This window comes from Labrus bergylta, chromosome 15 (genome assembly GCF_963930695.1).
Source record: "Labrus bergylta chromosome 15, fLabBer1.1, whole genome shotgun sequence".
In the NCBI taxonomy this organism is placed as follows: Eukaryota; Metazoa; Chordata; class Actinopteri; order Labriformes; family Labridae; genus Labrus; species Labrus bergylta.
In genome coordinates, this window is record NC_089209.1 from 8707163 (window position 1) to 8733278 (window position 26116).

The 26116-nt window shown below is 41.4% G+C and overlaps 1 protein-coding gene across 1 annotated transcript in view; it reads right to left on the reverse strand.

The window, feature by feature from the left end:
* Nucleotides 1–2114: 2114 nt before the first annotated feature.
* rngtt (RNA guanylyltransferase and 5'-phosphatase) overlaps nucleotides 2115–26116 on the reverse strand; it is an 81866-nt gene continuing 57864 nt past the window's right edge. The window contains exons 13-16 of the mRNA XM_065963821.1: nucleotides 19629–19729; nucleotides 13162–13228; nucleotides 5219–5342; nucleotides 2115–2702 (exon numbers count right to left, since the gene is read on the reverse strand). Of these exons, the coding sequence (XP_065819893.1) occupies nucleotides 2542–2702; nucleotides 5219–5342; nucleotides 13162–13228; nucleotides 19629–19729 (453 nt within the window). The 3' untranslated portion in view covers nucleotides 2115–2541. The remainder of the gene's footprint in view (nucleotides 2703–5218; nucleotides 5343–13161; nucleotides 13229–19628; nucleotides 19730–26116) is intronic.

Below are 26116 nucleotides of genomic sequence, written 5' to 3' on the forward strand. Positions count from 1 at the left end.
AAGAATCCGCACCAAACAAAGCAGCAGTCGTGCTCGTGCTTCTAATGCGTCGCATGTGAAAGCTGCCGACGAAATCATTTCTACAGTGGGTGATAAACGGTGCAGATGGGCAACCCTCCTAGCAACCGGCAACAACGTGGGCAACATGATGAGAAACAAATCAAATGCTCCCTGGCAACAAGGTTTCTCCTGTGAGATTTAAATAAAAGTGCAATGATGAGTGTGATTAAAAAAATCTGATGGGAATGCTGTTTCATCATCTTGCCCTCCAGATGGAGGTCAGAAGTCAACCGTAAGGCGTGTTGAACAGCTCGGGGGGGGAGACCGGCACAGGAGCAACACTTCACCTCCGACAGCAGCAGCAGCTTGATCGAGCAGCAGAGTGGACACATTTTCTTTTATTGTCAGATGATGGAGCGAGCGTTTTTTGTTGTTTTTTCATCCTCAAATTTCTGCCAGGAGCCGTAGATAAATATTTGTTTGTCTGGAGGCTGCAGATTTCACAGATAAGGCTTTTTAAACTGCGGTAAGCTGAATGATATCAGCAGTGGGATGACTGATAAGCCAGGTAGAGGCTGCTCTGTTATGATCCTGTGTGTGTGTTGTCTCACGTGTTTTAATGCCAGTGGAGAGTAAAGCTTGACATGAATAGCTCATTAATTATCCACAAAAACCGATAAGAGTGAACATCATGCAACTATAACACACCACTTCAAAAACAGCTCATTTAGATGATAAGAGAATTTCTTGAAACTGTGTGGGGGCGTGGCCGAACATTTTGATTGACATCTCCCTGAACAATGGCTCATGCTCATGAGTAGTGCAGCCTTTAACAGTATGTTGAAGTCAGCCTGTAGTTACTGTGGAACAAACCCCCTGCTGACCCGAGGTCCATCACGACTGTGTCTGCTTTTAAAGAAACACTCAAAACCTCTGTTCTCCAAAGCATATGAATAGTTAAGTTTTGTGTGTGTGTGTGTGTGTGTGTGTGTGAGATCACTTTTGTGGTAACTGATGTGTGCTTTGATTAGATTTCTGTATCTTATTAATGACTGTGGAAACACTTTTACTTATGTGTATGCTGTGTTTTGATTTTGTTTTTAACCTCAATGTAAAGCACACTGAGCTCATCTGTAATGAAATGTTGCTATTGAACTCACAATGTGTCAGGTGCAATAGTTAGCAGTTAGCATAGAGGTGCAACTTTAGCATGTGTTCTCATACTGATCGGGCCAAATAAATAGAAACAGATGTTTACGAGCTAAAGGAATTCCAGAATAAAAGCATTGTAAAAAGAGGCTTAAATACAGGTGTACTCTCTGGATATAAAAAATAGTTTTTTTTATATTTATAAAATGTAAGTCCACAAATGTTTAATATTTAAGTGCATCTGAACCTGAGTTAAATTTGAATCTCTATACATATTGTGGTATTATCTATGGCGGTTCCAGTTCCTACATCTCAGATTTCATTTTTGATTATTGACTCGAGTTATCTCCATTTTGAGACTAACCAACCAACCGTAGCTTTGGTGAAGTGTATCACCGTCCTCTGAAGCCAGCTGCCATGAAAAAGCGTTTCATATCTGGTGACCAGTGTGGATGAAACAGACGTAGCCTCAGATCTTCCTACCTCTGAATATCTCTTTGCTTGAAATATGAACAGATGTTAGATATGAGTGACTTAATCCCTCTGCTGGAGCTCAAAGAAATAAAACAGTTTTCCACCTTTCTCTCTGTGGTGCTTAATGTGAGCTTGTCACCCATCTGTAGCCTGATTTCTCTGTTTGTCCTCTTTTGTAGTTAGTTTTGTTGAGGCTGTGTAATCATGTTGTCATCTCCCAGCCCACACATGTGGCCTTTTAAAACAAAAGTCCACACAGATGGGCTTCCTTTGGACAAAAGCTTATGAAACAAAGAGCTGAGATCTCATTTTTATCCGACTGGAGATTAAAAAAAAAAGAGAAAGACCCTGACAGATTTTCAAGAGTTGTACATGATTCTGTAAAAACAAACCCTCTTTAATTTGTGTGTTCCTCTAAATGAGATCCTCTCTGATGATCTAAACTCTTACTAAGTGTTGCTTCCTGATTGAAATGCATTGAGACAGCAGACTGAGCTTTTATGATGTTTACTCTTCCTTCAGTACAAATAAAGGAACTAGTCGACAAAGCATAAACAAGGTAGTCATCGCCAGGTGTTATCCACAGCCATAACAACATCCCTGTTGATACATACCAATTAGCTCAGACTTTAAAAAAAGATAAATAGGAAATCCAAACAAAAATAAACTAAGCATCATGTCTTTCATTTTAATAAGAACACCAGCAGTTAAAGCTACAAACGAGTCTACAAGGTAAATGAATGACGGTGATTCAGTCTATCAAAGGTTTCTGATCTCCTTACATGGGCAGGAGGATGAAGACAATGTGCTGAGGGTAGAGAGCCTTGATATGTCTTTTTTTTCTGTTTGGTGCTGATGTGGCTGGTGATGTAGATGCACATAATGACTGTAAAGCAGTCCGGAAAGCCCCGCTGTGGGCTAAGGCCTGTTGGGTCTCTTTGGAGGGGGAGGGGGCATTAGCTCAGAGTCTGGGTCTGGTGGGTGTTTCCGGTTCTGTGCTTGGACTGCCTGGGCACAGCGGTCCACGTACTCCAGGAGGATTGCCTTCGTGACGGGCTCCTGGATGCTTTTACACACAGCTGGGAAGAGAGAGTCAAACAAGAAAAGGAAGAAGGAAGTTACAACAGACATGATGACAGGCAGTTCTTTTGTATCTTCTTTCACCTAAGCAACATAAGCAAGATCTTGTCGGCTTTTTAAAGACAAATAACAACAAGCAAATCATTGCATGACTAGAGTAAACTGTGTGTTTACTGTTTACTTCAAGTAAGCAGCAGAAATTAGCTCTTGAAGAAACCATTTCTGAGAGAGTTTAGCATTTTTTGTATATAAAAATGGACAACACGTCTCAAACTCATCTTGCTGCACAAAGATGAAGCGACTGGCGCTGACATATTGGTTCTTTGGAGCCAGAGTCTTTGCAGCAGTGATCTGCTGGTGGAGCAATGGTATTAGTGTCCCACCCCTTCTGCTAACCAAAACACACATTTATCTTCCCTTTAAAATGGCAAAGATTCCTCAGGTCGACGCTTGTGTTTGAAGCAGATAGTCAGCATCATAGAAAGTTCAATGACTAATGTGTTAGAGTGTGTTACGCTTCCTGTTGCCATTCCTCCTCTACTCTGCTAATCTGGTGCACACGGTGCTGCAGGAGCTGCGTTTGTTAACAGAGCTGTCAATCACGCCATTACACCCCTTTAATAGCATCAAATAACTAATTTAAATCTAACTTCTCAGAATGAACGTTCAAGTCAACTGTTAATCAGAAAGATATGAGATAACTATGAAGACAGAATCCATCTTTGAGAAAAACACATGATGATGTGTGTTTATAGTTTGACACATGTACCATCTGTTAACATTGGGGATGCAGGCTTTATGACCTATACTGCAGCCAGTCAGTAGTGGGTATGTTTGTATTTTTGCTTCACTTTTGGGGATCTGTCATGTTGTCCAGCTTTTTATACAGTCTCTGATTAAACTAGGGACCCAACTAATTATGACTAATGTTAGCATTATTTGATTTGTCAAGTTTTGCAGCACAGGCCAAACTTGTTCCTAAACATGGAAGTGAAATGTACACTTGTCAACCAATGGAAACCAATACAGCTCAATTTGATTGATTTCTAAAAACTTAACCACAAGCCTGTTTCAAAGCACATCAGTATCCTGGTTTTAAGTCTTTTCCGTTTGACGACATGCATTATATGGTGATTTCAATGAATGCAAAAAAACCTTTAAATACATGATCACACCACAATCAACACAGCCTACAAGTGTGTTCTGATTTCTACTCACAAACAAACTGAAACAACAAGCCTAAGTTGTGTTGTGCGTGTAAACACACTGTTCTCTACATAGAAATGTTTCTTGTTAGCAGCCTGAGGAGGAACAGACTGCTATCTGTCTTCATATAAGATAAAAGGTGCTTTTGTGTCGAGCCTGAGGATCTAAAGCTCAATAATTCAGGACCTTATCTATCTTCCTCTATCGATTCAATTCACTCTTTAAAATGTGCTTTCTCTCGCTTGTGCTTCTTGTTTTTACTGCTTTGCAATTTGAACATTTATGTTCAAACTTATAAAGGATTATAAAGTCAGCACTTAGGAAAGGGGTTTATAACTGGGGTCAACTTTTCAGTCTCACTCACTCTGCCTTTTAAAGAGGTAAGAATGAACATTCTTCTTCCATTGACCTGAGACACTCAGACTATTACCTTTGGTTTGAAGACGGAATACAGCTCAGCTAATACAAAACCTTAATACCATTACTTTGAAAAGACCAAGCATTTCTGTAGATTAATATCAGACAAAAACTTTAGAAAGAAACGTATTTGAGGTGATAAAACCTAAAATGTTGTGTTCACATCAGAACATTTTTTTTGCTGCACATTAGCATGAAGGTGTTACTGTAGCTCGTCTCTTAAACCTGCATGGCTTTGGCAAAATTTTTGCAATTTTTTAGTAGATTGATGGTTTTTTCTGCTTGGAACAGTGGCACAAACATTTCTCTTTATCTTGTAAAGTAGACCTGATTAAATATTTAGCAATGAGTTTCTTACTTACCAACTTGCTGACAACTTAAACATTCATTTAGGAGTTCACGTTTTGAACCACCTGACCAAGACTTAACAGTACTCAACTCGGGGCAAAAGATCTGTCCTAAGCTGATAATTGCCCGAGCAATGTTTACCAGCTATCTGCTAACTCTGACCTCTTCAGCTGTTCAACGCAGGGCAGGCAGTTTACAGAGGGTTTAATGGAGCTTTTTCTCGAAAAGAAATAGCTGCCAGCTGTGGCTTAAAACCAGGCATGATGAGCAGTGGATGCGATATGTATTCATGTTGCAAATCCATCTTCTTCTGCAGCTGTTAAATGGCACCCAACTGGAAACTGAGTGCCAGCAGCTCTTGACCATCTTGACCAACTAACTCCTCATCATGAAATAATGTTGGTGGATGGAAATGCATATTCATTTGTAAAGTGCACGATGCTAAAAAAAAAAAAAGCTCCCACAAGAGAATCTGTTGGTGAAATTAAAGTGTCGACGGGTCCTGGTATGGAATACAAATGGGCAGAGAAGGACAGACACTCACCCATGGCCGTGTCGTAGGAGTTGGGGAAGCTCTTGTCCACCCTCTGCCTCATGAACACCCAGGTGTTACTGGCAAAGGTGCACTCGATGATCTTGTTGTCGTACTGTTTCAGCTCTTTAGTTGCCTGCACACAAACACAATGAAAGGACAGTTTTTTAACAAAAAACTTTCATCACAGACAGTGAATGACATGAAAGTGTAATTTTGTTGTCTTCTGCTGCCATCTTTGTCTGTGAAAATTACAAACCCTGGAATGAATTCAGCCACATTCAGAGGCTGTGACAGTCTGTTCTACGACAGTGTCGCCTTCTCCCTCTCGTGTGGAGCCTCACCATTATAAGGAGTTGCTTAGAGACATGCTGCTGCATTCATGAATAACAATGGCTCCCAATGATTGGCACGTGTAGCTGCCATGTTGTTTATCAAACATGTCATGAATATGCTGCAAATCATCGTCTTCACTGCTGCTGTTACTACTTTCCTTACCACAGGATACTTTGAGCAGCAGTTAAGAGGCAAAGTGAAGCTTCAGGCAGCCTTGGAGGGCAGCACATAAAGCAATAAATGTAGTACATAAAAGTGAAACGTAAGCTATAATGAGCTGTAGTTTTTGACTGCAGCAGATATATTCGCTGGTTCACATATTCCCCTTGTTTAATGGAGACAGGGGGAAAAAAAAAAAAAAACAACACTGGGTTACTCTGACAATTGCAAAATGTCATCATCAAGGGAACAACTGGAAGTGAAAAGTCACCGTTTCAAACCCATTCATCTCTAAGAAACTCATCTAATGTAATGACTTTCCCCTCATGATTCACCTCATTACAAAAAACGTAACAAATGGATTATGTAGTTTAAAAAAATCCATGAATTTCAGCAGATATTAAAGTTTAAATATCCTGATGCTAATCTCACTTTTTCCCATTTCTGATCGAGGGGGGCTGGAGTTGTTCTCAGCTGTCATTGGTTGACAGGCGGGGTACACCCTTGACTGGGCTGACATATAGAGACAGACAATCTACGGGCAATGTAGAGTCACCAATTAACCTAACAAGCATGTCTTGGGACTGTGGGAGGAAGCCGCAGAACCTGGGTGGAGCCCACGCATGCAAAGGGAGAATATGCTAATTCCACACAGCGAAGCCGTGTCCCACAGGGATTCAAACCAGGAACCTCCTCGCAGAGAGGCAACAGTGCTAACTACTGCACCACCGTGCTGCTCTGCTGATACCTGAGCTTTCTTTAATGGAACACATAATACAATTCTTGTGTTGATCCAAAATCAAAAAAATTCCAGAGTCTTTCCAGCAGAATGTGCTTCATTGGTTTCAAAACTCTCGGTCTGCAGCACGTGTTGCAGTTTTAAATGCAAGATTAAAGAATCAAGGAGCTGCCCATCCAGGTGTACACTTTGTAAAGTACAGGATGATTCTGGAAGGCAAGGTGTGCTAAACCGCTCTGAATAGTGAGCTTTTGGAAGGACAGACCCTTACTCAATCTAATCTACACAACAACCATGTCATTGTAGGAAAGATGTAGATGCTTTTTGTAAAACCCAACCAAAACAACGAGAATTTGTAGATACAGAGTGCTTATTTCTTTGAACTGTCTGACGTCTGTTTTTCTTTCTAGGTTAGAGCAGATTCTAAGATTCATGAAGCGTTCAACAAAGCAGTAGCAACAGTTCCCGCTCCTCCTACTGATCGACACGGGATCACTGACTTGTTACATCATACTCTGTTTTGAAAATAAAACAAACTGCACACGGAGCACACTCAAACACAGCTGAAGCGGATGAAAATGGCACAAGATAGTGAGGATTAAGCATGAGTCAAAGAAGACATTTGAGCATCTGTTGTTTATTTGTCGAGGGGCTGAATCTCGCTGAGAGGATTCTTAAGACTTGGAAAAATGCAAATCCTAGGGCTGTCTGAGGAGCAAGAAGTGCAGCTGAAAAATCAAGTGCAATGGTTGGTTATGAGGAGAGAACAAAACAGCAACAAGAGTATTCACAAAGACATTTTTTTCCTTTGTCATATTTCAGGATGTCTGGACAAGAGGCTTTAAAGACAGAAAAGCCGACCTCAAGCTAAGGTCAGACAGTGACCACTGCTGCCAGGAAAGCACCGGTGTTTTGGCGAAAAGTACAAAGTGAGGGCTTGTATGATCCCTGGAGTGTGGGGCGTCTGGGCTCACAGCGGGGATCAAGATCACACGGGAAGCAAAAGAAAGTGTGAGAGGAAGGAGGACGAATCACAACTTCCCAACACGCCCGTTTAGTCGTCGTTGTGATTTCAAAAACATTTGCCTCTGATTTCCATTTGAAAACACTACGTGAATGATTATGACTTACTGTAAATCAAACAGTTTATACTGGGAGAGGGACGGCTGATGATCTAAGTGAGCGACACAATCTCTTGGCTCGACGCAGAAAGCTGCAAGAAAGCGGTGACGGGCAGTGTAGGCAGACAGGGCGAGCTGCTACAGAGGGGCGGGGCCTCTCCCTGCTGGTGAAGGGTGACATGTTGGCAGTCTTTACTCATCCCCACTCGGTGCCTAATCCGTCCAAATCTGCCACATTATGGGCGGCACACTTGTGCCTCCAGTTTTCAGGGACGTTGAGGACTTTATCAGCCAGTGTAGCACTGATGTATGAGGCTAACAAGATAAGAAAGCAGTACTGCCAGACATTTCAATTTTCTTTTGCCAGAAATGATTCAGTTTTAAGCCTTCTGCTCTCTTCACATGTAACAATGGCTTGTCTGGATGTCGACTATATGACATAAAAAAAACAAAAAAAACAACTGCAGTCTACAACTAGAGCCTTAACTTATTTTGATTTGTCACAGCCAGAGCTTGAAATAAAGAGGAAAGATAGGCAGAACATAACCAGAACATAAGTGTAATTAAGGTAAAGGGACAGTGATGAGTTGAAAGATAAATTCCCCTACCTGACTTTGGTTTACATTTGTAGGTACAATACCATAAAATGCTGGACTATTCCTAAAGTCACATCCTAGAATCAACACATAAACTCATCTTGAGTCTGGTAGAACAGGACCGAGAGTTTTCATCACTGGGAAGCAGGAAACCAGCATGACATTAAGGAGAGTAAACACCTACAGACTGTTGGGAGTTTATGGCATCTGACCTTTTCACAGTCTGTGCACAACATATAAACTCCCCTCCCCCTTTGCTTTCCTATCAAATACTTGTATCTGCAAGGGCTGTTGAACTTACACATTGCTCTACTGTTCATCACTCGAGGAATTTTTATAGAGATGGCGTCAGGGATGAGCACAGATTCAACGTTTTTAATATCCTTGAATAGTATTTTGTTCTGTGCGACATGGCGCTCTAAGTGACCCCGTCTTTGTTTTATTCCAGACATAATCAGAACTCAGTCTGCAGGTCTGCGACATCGCAGCACCGAGGTCCATTTTAATATCGAGGAAATAGATGAAAGAATATGTAAGTGAGGAGAGGATATAAGATGCAAACTATGAACTCCAGCAAACGCGCCCTGGGAGGAAACAAGGAAGAAGCTGCTGTACAGTCCTTACTATGCTGTTGAATTAAATAAATCTGATGTCTGCTGTACACTCATATACTGTATATGGAAAAACTACTCAACTCACATATTCTTTTATTGATGATGTCATTATAAGGGGCAATTTATCAGAGAAGAAACTAACAGGAGTCCAGCGACTAACGACTCCTCATAAACCTATTATATAAAGACTGCGTCGGGCGTCTGGTCAATTTGTTTAATACCCGTTATTATTGCACATTTCCAGATTGACTGTGGTGTCAGATGTGAGGAAATCTAAGAGGAGGAAAACAAGCTAATAATGTGTGTGTGTGTGTGTGTGTGTGTGTGTGTAGGGGGGGGGACTCGAGAAGAGAAAAAGTACTGAAACCGGTGTGTTTTCACCTCTCAAACTTATAATTGATGTGTTTTTTGTTGTTGTTGTTGTTTTGTTATGTGATTGATAATTTTCTGGTGGAAGTGCATTCAATTACCTTGACATAATTCATGCTTCATAAGCTCACATTCCATGTCGTTTACAAAAAGCTGAAGGCAAGAAATAAATCTGAATCAAATCAAAAAACACTTTCCCAATATTGAGTTTACAGAAGAAAGCTTGACTCTTGATTTGATTCGAAGTTCTTGTTCCAACTCGTCTCGTGATGCATATAGAGACGTTCAAATTATTGATGGAAAAAACTGTTTCAGTACTCTACCGGTGACACACACACACACACACACAAACACACTGACAAACTCTCAGCGCTTCATAGAAGCAGCCGTTATTTGACAGAAAGATGCTCTTATCTCCGTCTCCGGTGACTTGATCAGTCACGTCATTCATATTATGATGATTAATGAGCCGTACTATCAGACCACATGTAGGTCTATAAAGGGAGCGGACTCCATGAAGCAGGGAAAAGAAACCTCAATACGGAATCAATAGCAATTACTACTCCCAGGCTTTAGCTTACTGTATCTTTTCTAAATGTTCAGACCTGGAGGGACTGAGAACTCCTCCTGCATTCTGAAGCAGCATGTGAATCAGAGGCAACCAGTGGTTCAGCACAACTTGCTGATTTATGTCTCTAACTCTGGCTGTCTGTTCAGTCATTGCACAAGCTGCTGAGATCTGTGAAGAGGACAAATGGCTTCATGTGCAAAAAAGGCAACAAACAGGAGCAATCAGACTTGTGAACTAACGGATATTTTAGCAGGATTAGCTGTTGTACCCCTTAATGGGAGATAAAACAGAGAGAATGAGATCTCAAAGTTTAACAAGTTAGATTAAAAGATGGATCTTAATCTCACTAGCCGAATTCAGAGTACAGTTTCAAGCCGCGATATGTCCCCCCCCCCCCCCCCCCCCCGTGACGTTTCGCCTTCAATCTGAATGCAGTGGAGGCGTAATGAGGGACTATCAAAAGGCACGTGCGGGTGTCTGACTGTGTGTCTATGTGGAGCTCCCACTGTGTCGAGTTTCACAATGTGAATTCACAGACACCGATATTACACCGTCCTGGAATCAATATGAATGAACAAAACCAAGATGGTGGCTGAGCTTAGCTATGGCACTTTTGCGAATAAAGCAGTCTGAAATGGGGCAAACATCTGTTGAGTAGATATGAAGCTGCAGCAGCTGGTGGGCTTAGTCTAGTAGGGGTTAGGACACATTTAGGGCAAAATTGCTTTTCTGCCAAAGGGGTAAATGTGTTGTGTATGTGGATTGGGCAAACGGCGTCATTATATTCTGAATAATAGCGAGAGGATTCCGTGTATTTTTGAGTTCATTAGGCACCTGCAGTGATCCCACTGCGGCAGAAATGATCAGTGAGGCTCCCAAAGAGGGTTGCACGACACAAACGCTGCAACTTCATTCATTATTTAAATGTCCAGACACACCGAAAGGATCCGACAGAATCAAGTGAATTAAATTCTATTTCTACAAATCCAAAAAGGTCCTAAACACTCAAGAGGAGCTTCACAGATTGAAATAGTTTGGGGTGAAACAGCTGTCCTATTTATAAATCCGACTGATCTCCATCAGAGCTGTTATTTTAGATGCTGATCAGTCCTCTCTGGAGAGTTTCCTCCATCCTGTCAACTTAGAAAGGTTTAAAAGAGGTTTTAGCTTTGCTGCTTAAATGTGTCACTGCAGTGACAAGGACGCATTTATAATAAAGAAAGAAAGCTTTCACTGCTCAACATAATCTATAATTATTTAATGGTAATTTGGCTCTGTGTTATAACAATGTCACACCCTCTAAGATCTAGGTACATTATAAACATGACGACTTAGATCATGTTAATACTCAGCTCAGGAGCACCGTGCATTGTTAAATAAATTAACTAATTAATGAGCTAAATGGAGGACTGAGGATTATCTTGGATCAGCTCAGACTCCGTGTTAAGGACTCAGACTTGACTCGGATTCTTCTTTGGTGACTCGCGACTCGTCTGAGACTCGAGGTTTGGTGACACGACGACAACAGTAGCTGAGGAATTGTTATGAAAGCTCCTTCCTGAATACAAGTGAACCCCTGATGGGCGCTTCTGTATGAGGAATAATACACCTAATTATTCTTCCAAATGAAAGTAAGTGTACCGATATGACAGGTTTTCACAAAGTTTCAAACATTTTTTTCTAATTCCAAAAGAAGTTTTCTGTTTGCAGCAGTCACTGCTTTTAAACGAGCTAGCTCCTGGATGTGTTTCAGATTGTACCTAATGGTCTTACTGACATGTTTGAGGAGTGCAATCTTAGCAATAGTCTGTGGTGTTGCACTGCAGGCATCCAACAACCAAACAAACACAGACACAGGCTGTGCAGAGGTGTCACTACATGTCAGCTTTATCAGGAGCATTATTCAGGCAGCTGAAATGACAAGTCCTCATGTCCTGTGCTGGCATGTTATCAGCATTCTTTCAGCATATTCACACATAGACTGACTGTAAATAACATCTCACAACAGAAATAGAAGCCTGAAAGCAGACAGAAGGTGACCGGAGGGCTGCAGCTTTTGCTCTGTCTCCCTGAGAGGAGCTCAGGGACCGAACGGTAAACAGAGACTTTGTTTAGACGCAGAGCCCAAGGCTGATACATGAAGACTGGGACAATGGTGACAATCCTGAAGGGGGAAGAGTCACTCACTGTGTCGCTAAAATGGAACAGTGACTACTGAAGGGACTATACATACTGAGAGGCATCGAGTCAAACAAAGTGCTTTACCATTTTGTGTAATAGCATTTTGGAAATCTATATCCAAATTAAACCAAAGGACAAATGAATGTATTATCTCCTTAATGTGTCTCCACCTGAGACTAGTTTACAATATTCCAATAGTTTAGCTCCTTAAAAAGACATTTGTTCTGCTTCCAGTAGCAATATACCAGATCTCATTTTGTCTACAATGCAGTATTGTATAATGAAGAGCATTCCAGTCCCTGAATATCAACTTGTTTCATCTTAGCTGTCATGTGTTGGTAACAAACAACAACAGTGAGGTATATAGCAGAGAGAATAATGCACTTCAATGCTAGAAAAATGTCAGCACTCAGTGCTTTCATCAATTATATGTTTCAAAGCTACACTGGGGATGAGACCTCTGTTATGAAAGAGTGTATTTGTGTACATATATGTACGCAGATCGAGCCGGTTTTGCTGTAAGGTCAAATAATCATAAAGAGAGTCGTATTCCATAAAACACAACACTGTGTGTTCACAGACAATAAGCCCCGGGGATATCCTTGAAAGAAGTACATCCTAAATCCTTAGAGGCAAAGAAAACATCCTACACATGTCATGTGTCCAGTGAAAGGTGTAGCATCAGCTCAAGACAATATAACATGTGAAACATGGCTGCAGTCTCAGTGTCGAGCAGCTTTACACTTAACAGAAAGAACTGAAACGAAGAAGAGAACAAAAAAAACAGGATTTCTTTTAAAAAGATCCACTGAGAGAAAAGGTGTGGTGAGTATGATGCATTGATGGAATGGGTGTTTTGTGCTTGTTATCCTGACACTTAATGTTCTGAGGATTGTGCTGAATTTGAATTCAAGCAGAATCTGAATAGGAAACTCTTTTTTTAAAGAGGGTTAGATTATGTGTAGTAAAGGAAGTACGTATGGCAGATTTCCAGAGTTTAAATGGCGATCAAAACAACTAAAGTGAACATCTTTAAAACTGCTCCAATTCTTCATGTAATAGTAGCAGATGAAGGGACCAACTTTGCCAAACATTTTGTGCCGTCATTCTATTCCTGGCATTCAGCTGATATCAACCAAACTCCAATCTCATGACGTGTGAAAGCCAAACTGGAAGAGCGCAGAGCGGGGGGGGGGGGGGGGGGGGGGGGGGGCTTTGGTGTGTTGGCACAAGGATGAATTAAACCAAACAACACATTTGTTTTCTCACCTTCATGTTCGCAAAGGGCCTGTCATAGTTGCCGACGTAGAGCAAACCGACAGTCTGTGGAAGCAGCCTGGAAAGACAAAAAAGATCATGGTTAACACCCGCAACACCCTCGGTGAGGGATCTCGACACAAGCATAATCTGGGTAAAAAAAAACAAAAACACGACGGAGCAAAGAAATCACTACGCCGCTCGCTCCAGTTTTTCCAGCTAGTAACAGAGCAGTGGAGAAGTGAGATTACACCTCCATGAGCCCTTCTGTCTCCCTGCACAGCTTGACGTTTCTAAACTTAAAAGAGAAAAGCACAGTATGGGCGACGCTCATGAGTCGTTTGAGGCAGTAATAGATATGTGGAACATATACAGAGACAGGGACAGGAGGGGTACGCACTAATGCAGCCCCATCTGTGAGCTGAGTGAGCCAGCTCAATTCAGACTGTACTGGGCTTCACATGTACAGAATCCCTGCGAGTATCTGTGCAGTGCTTGTGTCTCATCCCAGTGATCACACCCAACAGATGTCTCAGTCACACAACGCTCCGTAGCCTCCCTCCACAAAAAGAACACCCGCACGTGCCTTTTGATAATTCAAGACTCTAAATCTGTGCGATTGTGTGCCCGAGAATAAGTTTACGACCGCTTTCATTTGTTTAATGATTTTAAGGACTGGAATAAAAAAATAGTGAAGCTGACGCACCAAGTTTAGAGATTTCAAATGGAGCTGAAATCCGAACAACATCCACCCATCTCCCACCAGCCCCCCTCCTGTGTAATGATAGCTAGCACAAGCAGGAAGGAAGCAGCAGTAGGCATTAAGAGAGCCATTACAGCCATGCTGCGATGGACGCTGCCATGTGCCAAGACCGTATAAGACACAGTCCTCCCATTAACGTGCAGTGTGACCACTTTTCCTGAACCTGCAGGACTAATAAACGTTACAATTAAACCAATCATGACGCAGTTTCCTGAAAAACAGAATGAGATTTGATGAGAAAACTGAAGAGGGGTTATTCCAGATGAGAAAACTGAAGAGGGGTTATTCCAGAGTGCCTCATGAAAACAGACGTTTGGTTGTCGTTTACAAGCTGTTTCATGATGCTAACTTAATTTGCCATTCACGGTCTGAGGTCTGTGTGTAACAAAAAAAAAAAAGTCCTGCTGTCTTCAGATGACTCTGCGACATCAACAGTTAGGTTCGCTGTTAAAACAAGAGAAATGAAAGGAATAAATATAGACTCTGACATCAGGCAGGTTTTTTTTTGTTGTTGAAGCGGTCAAGACGCTGGTAAATGTCACTGTAGCCTGAGGACTGTGTGCAATCAGACCTGAATTACCAAACAGCCAGAGCAATATGTCAAATTCTAAAGCAATGGAAGAATATAAACAATTGTCTATAAGGATGTGCAATCTTAAAATCTGACTTCTTTCCTTCCTGGATGAATAGATGATGAAAAAATGGAAGACAAAAGGCGATCATTTTCTACCTCAAGTTGAAGCATCTTTTAAAAAGAGGGGTGACTCACACAGTCCTCATATATCTGCAGCTTGTTATTGACTCTCAAGGTAATTCCATTGTGTCATTGTTTGTGTTTGTTTTTTTGCATTTCCTTGTTGAGTTTTTAAATTGTATTGTGTAGAAAAGCTCATTCAGGAGAGACATTTTTCAAACATACATAGAATGCTGTCCTTCATGCTCTATTGTTGCCCCTATAAAAACAGATTAATAAATTAAATATGTAAAGACTGAGAGAGGTTTACAAATCATAGTTGGATTTGGCTTTAAAAGACAGGGTTGGTCATTTTCTCCAAATACACTATTTAGGACTTTGGTTGAAATTGTCTTTAGGTCCTGACAGAATTTTATAATCATATTCTCTGCAAAAAGGAACAAAGAAAATCTGTCATCTGTAGCAGTTGTAAACATTAACAAACTTTGAGCAATGTCTGCCACCATTTAATGAACCAATCACGCCTCCCCCTCTCCCTGCTCGTTCTCTACCCCCTTGCATGCACTAACCAACAATCAGAGAGCATGTAAGTGAGGGGGCGTGGCTTTTGAGGGAGCACAGAGAGGAGGGGGGGTGGGTGCAGACGGAGCACTGAGGGAATGCTGCTTTCAAAATCATGTTAGTTTTTGAAAATAACCGACCCTGCCTTTAATAGATCGCTTGCTAACTCTAGTTGTAAAATATGCAAAATTAGAAAAGCAGCTTTTGTGACATACTTCACATCAAAACATGAATCATAATATTCATGAACAATGATCCATAAACCCTATGAACACATGCCAGAGACTGTAAGTGGGGAAAAAAGGCAATAAATTCCACAAAATGTGTTTGCTGGGGTTCAGGCAGCACAGTTCCTGTGATAACGTGCCAGCTGAAGACAGCCGGGTCATCAGGGCGCCAGCTCCACAAAGCTTTGTTTCCATACAGAGAAATCCATTCAGTGAGTGCGGAGTCCAAAGACAGGCTCCATGTTTGTTCGGCAGAATTCTTCATGTTTGAGCTGAAAGCTTAAAAAGCCACGAGTAGACGCACTCTCGACATCCCAGATCCACTTTCTCCCACTTACCTTCCAACATCATTTTAACCCAAATGATTCTGTGCAGATTGTAAAAACGGTCTGTCCTGATAGTTTGCCTCTTAAAACTGACTCTGTAGAGATAGAATATTAAAAACATCAGACCTTCTGAGAGTCTTCATTATGTTTTTAATCTGTTCACTCAATATCAAAATTGTAACTGAAATGATCTCCATGTAGGGAGAGTGCTGCAAATTACATTTTTCATATTAAACAGAAAAGTGTAATTTTCTTAGGACTGCATAATAAATCACAGCGCAGAAACATGTGCCACAGCCACAAAGGGGAAAGACTACTTAAAAATACAATAATAAGAGATGATGACTAATGTCCTTGTGTCATGCCTTCATACTTAGCATGTGACGATACGACCTTTTAGACTGAGCCCTGCACTCAAAGCGATGCTGTTTTTTTCTCATCAGATGGCGCCCCAGAGCTAGCTGCAACAACTCTCAAATCAACTTAATTTAATTAAGTGGCGACTGAAAGGTAAGCTGACATGGTTGAGTAAGGAGTGTCTTTAGGGAAGAGCCTGTGTTAGAAAAAGAGAACAGAACTTCAGCTTTTTTTATTGTGTATTATGGATTCAGAAGATGCCACACTCAAGTACTGTGGGAAAAATGACAAGTAGTAGAAAGACACAGGAACTGCAAGTTACAGCACATTTGCACACATCAAAATATGAAAATGTATTGTTAGCACAGTACATAACATTGTTACAGCATATCACACATTTTCCTCATACATCATGCAGGTTTATTGTTCACATGTCGCCAGCATTACCCCGACGGTTCTACACATCAGTCAGAAGTGAGTGCATCTGACTTCATCGTCTCCATTGTGGATCCGTTACACAGAACATGGATTGGATGATGTAATGACACCTGAGTCCCCCGAGTAGAAACACCAGTAACTGAAAGCCTTGAAGATGGCCTCTAGAGAACCAATCCAAGGCAGCCCCGTCTGAATCATTCTCCTTGTCTTGGTCTTCAGACTCACTACACACCTGGTGATTGATGATATAACCATTACTCATCGCCTCATTGAAATGCTGGATCAGATTATCCGTGTTTCAAGCAATCTTTACAATGCTTGGCTCTGTTCAATTACCACACAAGGGAGGGGCACAGGCATGCCTTTTCTGGAACTGCTTCATCTTTCCATTTTGTTCCTTTCCACCTCTCCACTCATCCAGCAGCGCAATAATCACCGTCTGCCTCTGTGCTCTCTTTCAGAAAGGCAATAAAAACTTGCGAGGCTGTATGCCTTGGTGGTACACAAACACGTGCTCGAGGATCAACTGTGTGGGCTGATGAATGAACAGTTGTTACCTTGGTACGTTCATTTCCCATCTTTCTCAGACAGCAACGAGAGAGTGATTCGAAAACCTACACCCAGCCCTGATGGTCTGATGAGCACTCCGTTCACCAGCAAGAATTCATCTTTCAGGAAACGATCGGAAAAAAACTCTTATGGCAACAATGTCCTTCTGTGTTCTCCCACACACAGAGGGGAGAGTCAAGAAGCTGACCAGTTGGCCTGCTGGGCGGCTTTGGAGCAGAATGAGTGGCCGTGCCCTGCTGTGCTCCCCTCAGTCTGCTGCCGCTGAATGATGGCAGGCTCGCGGCTACAAAGCTGGGACAGTCTCGAAGGTCACCTGGCTCTCAGAGGGAAGAGTCAGCGTGACCAGAAAGCTCTTTGGTGTGGGTCTGTTTGCCTTCACACAAACAATACTTAAGGACAGAGAGAAAAGAGAAATGCTTTGTGCTGTGCAGACTGAAAAAAAGAACTTCCAGGTATGCCAGCATCTCTGTGAGATTTTTCTTGTGGACGGTGTGGTGCTTTAAGCTAAACGTGAATGTCCGCCTACCATTATACTCACAATACTGACGTTCAAAAGATACAATGTTTACCGGGTATGTGATGGCAGTAAACATGTAAGAATGCTTTCATTAGTTTGAAGGCTAATACACAAAGCAGAACTGAGGCCGGATTGGGACAAAATGTACAAATGGACAAATCATGAAATGATGTTGCCCTCATGTTTCATAACAAGGGATCAGTAAAATCTAACAATGTCAAAAAGATGGTGGCGTTAAAGTAAAGTCAAACCACTATTAATCCTACAGTAGGAACGTCCTGCAGGGACTAGGATTTTTTTATGCGGAAATCCATCGTTAGTTTTTCTTTGTTATTTAATAGATGTGTTGAGGAGATAAGACAGGGGTTCACTCATCTTGGAACTCATTAGTTTTTATCCTTCGATGATATAGCCTCTGGGAATGATAGGACACTTCTGAGGGCTCTTGGTGTGGTCAGTAGGGATGGACATTGTTAGTTATTTTAATATTCGAGAACTCCCATTTTTCTTATCAACGAGTAAATTGACATTTACTTAACATTTTGGGCCATTATTTTTTTTTAAACAAAAAAACATTTGACATGCACCTCTATGTTTTAATCAGAGCGTATCTCCAGTCATCATTTTTGTTATGAGGACGATAATCTTCTCCGCTCTCGCTTCTTCACAACAATGTTCATTAACAGGGCTAGCAAATGATGTTATTCAAGACTTCCTGTTGTCTGTTTCCAATGCTTTCTCGTTGTGCTTTAAGCTCAACAGGTTAATCATCAAACTAGCATTTCTATGTTGTGAAAGTTTACTGCCACGTCTCTTGCACTGTGCTTTATGCTCGTTGTTTTTGTCAAGGTAATTCCAGATGGCACTTTTCCTGATCTTGGCTGCCTAAGCTAAGCTAAACCTAGCCAGCAGTTTTTTCTGTGAGCTGCCTTTGTTTTAGAGACGGACTTTCAACTTGAGCAGTAAGAATTGCATTGGAGTTGAGAGACAGCGTCAAAATTTTGATTGTAAGCTACAGGATGCTTGGCTGCAAATAACTAAATAATTAAAGAGTTTAATAAAAAAGTTAAAGAGCCAATGGGTTCTCCTCTGTTACTCTCCAAATAAATGGTTTTTACTACACACAGCGGGTACCTGAATGATCAGAAACCTAGAGTCATGTCAAATGTACAGATGGACTTGTAGAGACTGGGGGATTGCGAACGTTATAAAGGAATCATCAGTTGGCCACCATGAACATCTGTACCATATTCCATATTTCTGATATTTATTTAAGAGGTTTTAACTTTAAATCAACAATGTCAACTAGCTGAGAACAGAAAAATAGATCATTACATTCTGATGGATACTGTATGTCCTTCAGGTACCAGTTTTGTGTGTGAAACTGTTTTGTATTCAAAGGCAGACCAAGGAGAGATCAAATAACCCGCTGAGGGACACAAATTGCACAACTCAGAATGCTACAGCTACTTTGTATTTCAAACCAGAAATGCACACCTGTCTTAAAGCTGCAATGACCTGCAGGGATTAATTACCTTCTCTAGTACAGTAGTGATTTCCCTGCAGAGCTCAAATGCTTACCTGGGAGAGGGCTCGGCTAAGCATGGGTTTGTTTGAATAATTAACATGCAGGGTATAACAAGCATACAATGAGAGCTTGTGGGAAGGGCAAAGGCATCTTTTTCTTTACACACACACGGGCACATAATGTACAGCGAATAAGACATTTCTGGGATACTACAGCGCATTACTGCGATCATGGTGAAAGAAATGAACTTGCGTTACCACAAGACGAATTTATAGCCCAAGGGAAAAAGGAAATGAGAGAAAAAGATGACATAGTAGAGAAAAGATTAATGTCAGAGGGATTCAATGGATTTGTTTGATTCAAAGCATCCCTCTTACACAGACACACGCAGCAACTACACGTGTGTGGACGCCTCAGAATAAGCCCCGGGTGTCGCAAAAATGATGAGCGCTATTAAGATTCAACAGGGAGAGTGTTTCCTCAGAAACAAGGACTTACCCTTCTCCTCCGACTTTGGTGATCTTGAGGCGAAAGTCCACAGAGTTCAGGTTGGGGGGCTTCCACTTCAGGATCTCATCACACCTCCCCGCCTTGTATCTCTGCAGAGACACAAAAAAAACAAAAAAAAACAAGCTGAGTTCAAAACTGTGGAAGATTTGCTAAGCACATGCATCTTAAAGCAGCTTCTAAGGCAACAAGGGTGACGATTTCGCTCGGTTTTGTCAACACATAACTCTGCAGACTTAATGGCGGAATAATTTGTGAGCCGAGCAGACATTAAGCAACAGTCACGCTTAAACTCTAATACTAATTAGGCACCATTATGATTCACTGTTGGGCTCTTCCTATCTGCAGCAGCAAGACTTCCAAATGAATTGAAATTAAAATTAACATTTCTTTCTGGGAATGAGCACGATAATGAAATGCAAATAGAAAGTGGCAAATTAGGGTGTTTATTCAATTTATTATAGAACGATTAGAACAAATGTCAGTGTTTGCACAAGAAAACCATTTGTGAAAACATTACAGGCTGATTTAGTTTGTTCACATCACTGCTGCGTTTCAATGTGCAGCAACATAACCAAACAACATGCTGCTGCCTTCCATGACTTTGATTATTTATGTGTGGCTGACATTTAGGAGGACGCGAAACGAGCGTACTGGAACATGAGGAATGTAAAGGCATCACGGGTGGAGGCGGGGAACAGATGATCAGATTCAGTCACTGTCAGGTTGCCCGGTAACAGAAGTCTACTCCAAGGAAATGTGCGGAGAACATACAGGATTCCTCTGGAGAACCTGCGCTGTCACAGCACACGGCCAGATAAGGAGTTCCTGGCCCCGCCCACACATGAACCTATGGCAGGACTCTAAATCATCAGCAGCACAAAGGATGAAACATACCACTATTCGCACTACTCCTCCACAACACGAGGCCTGGTCCGGCATGCTGTTGGTTCTGCTGAATAGCATGAAAATCTTACAGCCTTTTAAGTTCTCTCATATTTTTTAAGTCAATTCAGGGTCAAGCTCAGAACCTTGAGAAACAATACTCAGCTGTTGTGATCCTGCAGCCCACGTTTCAAGTCTAATCTTAAAGTTAAGTGCAGTAGCAGAAAGTGAAGTTTTTTTGTTGTGGAGTTTTGGGACCAATTATGTTGTGTTGCCAGTCCCCGTTTCTGAAATGCAGAGGCCCTAAACGAACATACAGCTATACATTTTATCAATTATATTAAGTTGTTTTTTACCCTGAAGTTGTCCACTTTATCTCGTCTTCTCAATATATTTACTCCACTCCCCCCTGGATTATTTGAGGTCTTTATCCCGAGATAACAAAGCTTGATTTCTTTTGATAATTGGATGATTTTATGACAGTTTACAAAAAAACTGAAAAAATAGGCTGGTCACTGATCAGTGATCTAAAGGGGGAGATTTCCGTATTTTCTCTTATGGTTTCTAACCCCCAATTTCCTTAGTCTGTAAGCGCCACGGTCCGTCAGCGCCACGGTTTTGCTCCGTCTGACGGCACATGCCCCCACTGGATCTGCTTCTGGAACCTGAGAGCAGCAGAGCGCCGCCATGAGCAGCTGTACACAAGTCACAGGAGAACTTCCAGATCACACGAGAATAAAAAGAAAAAGGCGCAAAAGGACGAGTTACTTTGTCTTTCTGAGGATTTGTTGTTCATCGTGTGCCTGTTTGAAGTGGCAGCGAACGGCGCTGACAGACCGAGGCGCTCACGGACTTTGTGGAAATTGGGGGTTAGTTAATTTGCAAGGAAAATCTGTGATGTGTGATGAGGTGATGAAAATTAGTATGAAAGTATGTAAGGTTATAAGCTACAACACAATATTGGAACCAATTGGCTTTTTTTTTTTTTTTTTTTTAAAGATTTATTTTTGGGCTTTTAATGCAGAGAGATAGGACAGTGGATAGAGTCGGAAACCAGGGAGAGAGAGTGGGGAATGACATGCACGGGCGGGATGCGAGCCCGGGCCTCCCGCTCGAGACGACAGCCTCAATGCATGGGGCGCGCGCCCTAACCATTGCGGAACCTGTCGGCTTTTGTCTGGCTGAAGTATTGGGTCCAGGAGAAATGGCCCACTTTTAATTGCTTCAGGTGAAGCCATTGGTTAGTGATAAAAGAGTCTGGTAAAGTGCCCCTATTCCATTTGGCACTGATTTCAGTTCGACAAAGTGGGTGTTGAACAACAACCTTTAAAAGCGTATTGTTAGCGGCACACACATGCAAATGTCTCTTAAATGTAATCTGCAGTGAGAAAACATCATTTTAACATGCTGCAAAAACAAGAAACTGACTTAGATCGGCTGAGTCAAGGGCAGACGGTTATCTGTCGCTTTAGTTGTAAAGTGAAGGGAAAAGGAGTGTGGAGTGTCCTTCTGCTTTGTCCTATGTCGAGGTGTGTGTGTGTGTGTGTGTGTGTGTGTGTGTGTGTGTGTGTGTGTGTGTGTGTGTGTGTGTGTGTGGGAGGCAGCAGCCTTCATGTGCCTTTGAAACCAGGATACTCTACAAAGGCTATTCACTGCTGTCAGCCAGAGAGCAGGAAAAGAAGCCGTGTCTCTTTTTGAAGAACCTCCACTGAGTACATCTTTTCTTCTGTAAACGTGGGTGTGGAAAGGAACAGTCTTCAATGCAGTTCGTTATGCTATGCCGCGCATGCATCAAAATAACCTCTCGTCAAATGACTTGTCGCTCCATACGTGAAATGAAATATGTACAGGCCTTTAGTGATTAAGCACTCCTGAACTTTCAATCATTTTACTTCATAAATGAGTTTGATAAAAGTTAAAGAAAGATGGCTCTGACTTCTTAATGGATGAAATACTTTTGGATAAAGTTTGTTTGGTTCATCTATGCCTTCACTGTGCAGAATCAATAACAGCACATTAAACCCTCAACTGATGAAGTAATTTTCCGCTCCTGAAAATCCTCCATCCCGAGCAGCTGTCGGGGCTTGTTTCTAACCCTGCATGCTAAAACCGGGATGCTAAATTTTTTCCGAGCAAAGAAAAGAATTGCTCTAAATGCATCCGAGCCTGCATAACCATAGCAACAAGGCGGTGAAAACGCAATCAGACTGCAAATTAAATAAACAGGCGACCTTCAAATTCATTTCTAGATGAGTGCGCTCGCACTTCCATTACTTTTGTTGGTCTCGTCAATAAGTGACTGCACATGGAAAACAAAGAGTTTTATTATGGAGGGGCAAAACAGACAGAGGAAAAAACCCCCGACCTCCCATTTGGGAACACATCTCTCATCCATCAAACTCATTTTCATGTAATGATGTTGGGTTGCATATAAATGATTGCCCCTTCTGTAGAAATTCAGCAGTTGTTTAGAGAAAACAGAGTGAGATGCACAGTGTGAATGCAAAAGTGAGGCCATATGGCTTCTTCAGTAATTCAAAAAACTAAACACAAGTTAACATTTTAGAATATAGAACTATTTTTATATAACAGAATAAAATTAACCCACTGAAATGGAGTCTTTTTCTGTAAAATCTTTTCAATATTCAGTAAGTAACTTAAAGATTCATCGTGGAGTTTTCTTGTGGGGCGGCTGTGGCTCAGGTGGTAGAGTTGGTCGACTCAACCAGAAGGTCCGGGGTTTGAGCCCCAGTTCCTGCAGACACATGTCCGATTGTGTCCCAAGAAGCTCATGCTGCTTCATCGGCATTGCATGAATGGGATTAGTTACTTCTGATGGACACACTCCATAGCAACTGCTGCCATCAGTGTGTGAATGGGTAGGTATGCAACCTGCAGTGTAAAAGCGTTTTGAGTAATTGGAAGACTAGAAAAGTGCTATACAAGCTCAAGTCCATTCACCATTGTATATTTAACTGAGTGGGTGAAAGATTCACTGACACCCCTCTTCTCTATCTACCTCTCCGTTTTCTAATTAGAACCGTAACTCGCTTTACGACTCTTTCTGTAACTTTTTTTTTTTTTTTTTTTTAAATCTTGTTGTTCCACTTCTCAAATGTTTCACATATTCCTGAATATCCTTTCCTATACCCTCTCTTGTTTAAGGCTTCTGAATATAACAAACTTTTCAAAGTGTGAGCATGACATGACTGCAGGCATCACCAGCTATAAAGCTGACAAAGTGCTCCTCCGCTGGCTCTGCACTTTTCTATTTATTCTTGAACTAAACCTTTTTGGCAACAGAGATAAAAAAACTTTTAGTATTCCACAAAACTGCTAGCTAAGACTTTTAGAACTCCCACAAGCAAATGCTTTTAACACAACTGTCCAAATTGGACACCGAAAAAACACAGCAACAATGCTTACCTAAGCATGAACGTTACATTCAAGCTCCTGAAGAAAATGTGCACCTCCAAAATTACAACACAGATTCATCAAAACCACCATGCTTTATTTTTTAGTTACTATTATGGGTTGTTATACCAACAGCTTCAGGCTATATAATGAAACTACAGCTGGCATCAGTTAAACACTGTCATTGTGTCGGTGGTGATCTGAAGTGTCAAAGTGCTGCCCTCCCTTGCCGTCAATACGGTAGAAACAGGAGGAGGGGGAGAGAAGCAAGCAGACAGTGTGACAGGATATTGATCGGCTGTTGATGTGAGATTTGTTACCCTTTTAAAATCCAGAAATAGCCAGGTTGTATTTGATCTGCTACAATCCATATTTCCACAGGAATAAAACAGGGTCCTTGTAGGGCCACAAAATAACACTGAACCAGACTGAGACCACTTCTGTTTGTGCAGTGTGTCAGAGTTTGTTTTCATTTTGTTGTTGTTTCATAACCACCTTCAAATCCTCTGTATGAAGTAGGCTTTAATTTTACCTAGGGCTGTGAAACGATTCCAACATTATCGTGATTAATCGCTCAATAGCAATAGTTTACCGCAATTAAAGGCAGGGTTGCGAATTTTCTAAAACTAGCATGATTTTGAAAGTAGCATGCCCTCAGTGCTCCGTCTACACCCCCTCCCCTCTGTGATCCCTCAAAAGCCACGCCCCTCACTTACATGCACGAGACAATTTTAACAACAATCTTAAAAAGTGTATCTGGAGAAAATGACCAACCCTGCCTTTAATCACACTGTTTGAATTTGGACTGGAGGAACCAATTTTAACCACTATGTGTCACAGTTACATATTGCTCCTTTAATATTTTACCTTCATTTCTGTTATTTCAACTTCTGTAATATAAACCAAACCATGAGACTTATCACGGATAAAATTCACTTGAATTTTCTAAGATTAGACCACTGCTGCATGAATATAAATATTAATCCCCTCTCCTACTGATTTGACTTTGGTGGAAATGAGCAATAAATAAATGATTGCCACCAAACATGTAAATAAGGGCTCAGTCTAAGAGCGATGATATGAGATATACCAACAAACACAGCAAACATCTGCTGCAATTATTCATAAATAGTGGAGTGTCTCCTTCATATCATGGGGGCTGCTTGTCTAATTTTACAACATGCCATCATAATCACGGATGAAAGGGAGGTGACAAACTAAACTAGAGCCTTTCATTATAAACACATGCTGTTTTAATGTAGGAGAGGAAAGCTTGCTCGAGGGTCTATTGCAAGGTACGTGGTCTGAAAACACGATTTTTTTAAGAGTTCATTTCAATAACAGCGTTCTGCTCCGAGGCCCTCTTAAGGCGTGTATTACAGACGTGAGGCTGGACAGGTTCAATAAATCTGATCCAAACAGGGAAGTTTCTGCAGCTACAGCTCAGACAAGAACATAGATGGCGTTTCCTTTTTTTTGTTTTTTTGAGGGGAAGGCGGGTTTGGGAGAATGAGCAAAATTGGTGCATTGACATAAAGGATTTGTCTTGGAATAAACAAGGTTAAGGAATAAAAGGATTGTGGGCGCTTAAGTAGTAAATCTGGAGTTAAATAGTCTGCAGCTTTGACACATTGATGCTCTGAAGAACAGCAAAGCACATAAAATGCTTATATTGATTCATGATGCCACATAAAATGAACAGTAACCAATTATATTTATGGGGACCATATTTCAAAATATCATGCAAAAGCTGCACTGTGTCCAAAACTGAGATTAATCCCCCCCCCCTTCTGTACTGACTTGGATTTAAGAGTAGAGTCAAAAAGACTTGAGATTTAAAGAGAGAAAAAAAAAAGTGCAGACAGAATAAAAAATCTTTGTAATCTTCATACAGTGATCGCCATCTGGAGCGCTCTCCCATCAGCAGTTCGGCCATCTGTGGCAATGGTTCTGTTCTAAATGCAAAATCTTTCTGATGTTCTCCAAACAAAGGAAACATATTCCAAGGACGCCATTTGTTGGAGCAGATAACACACCCACTGACTGCGGGCTGCAGCAGCGGTAACCTTTGAGCTAATATTAGTGGGCATCACAGCAGCAAGACACTGCTGAGATAAACCCCAAAGACCACCCTGATCCCAGTCACACAAAGAGAGATTACTGATGCAGTGGAAGGCATG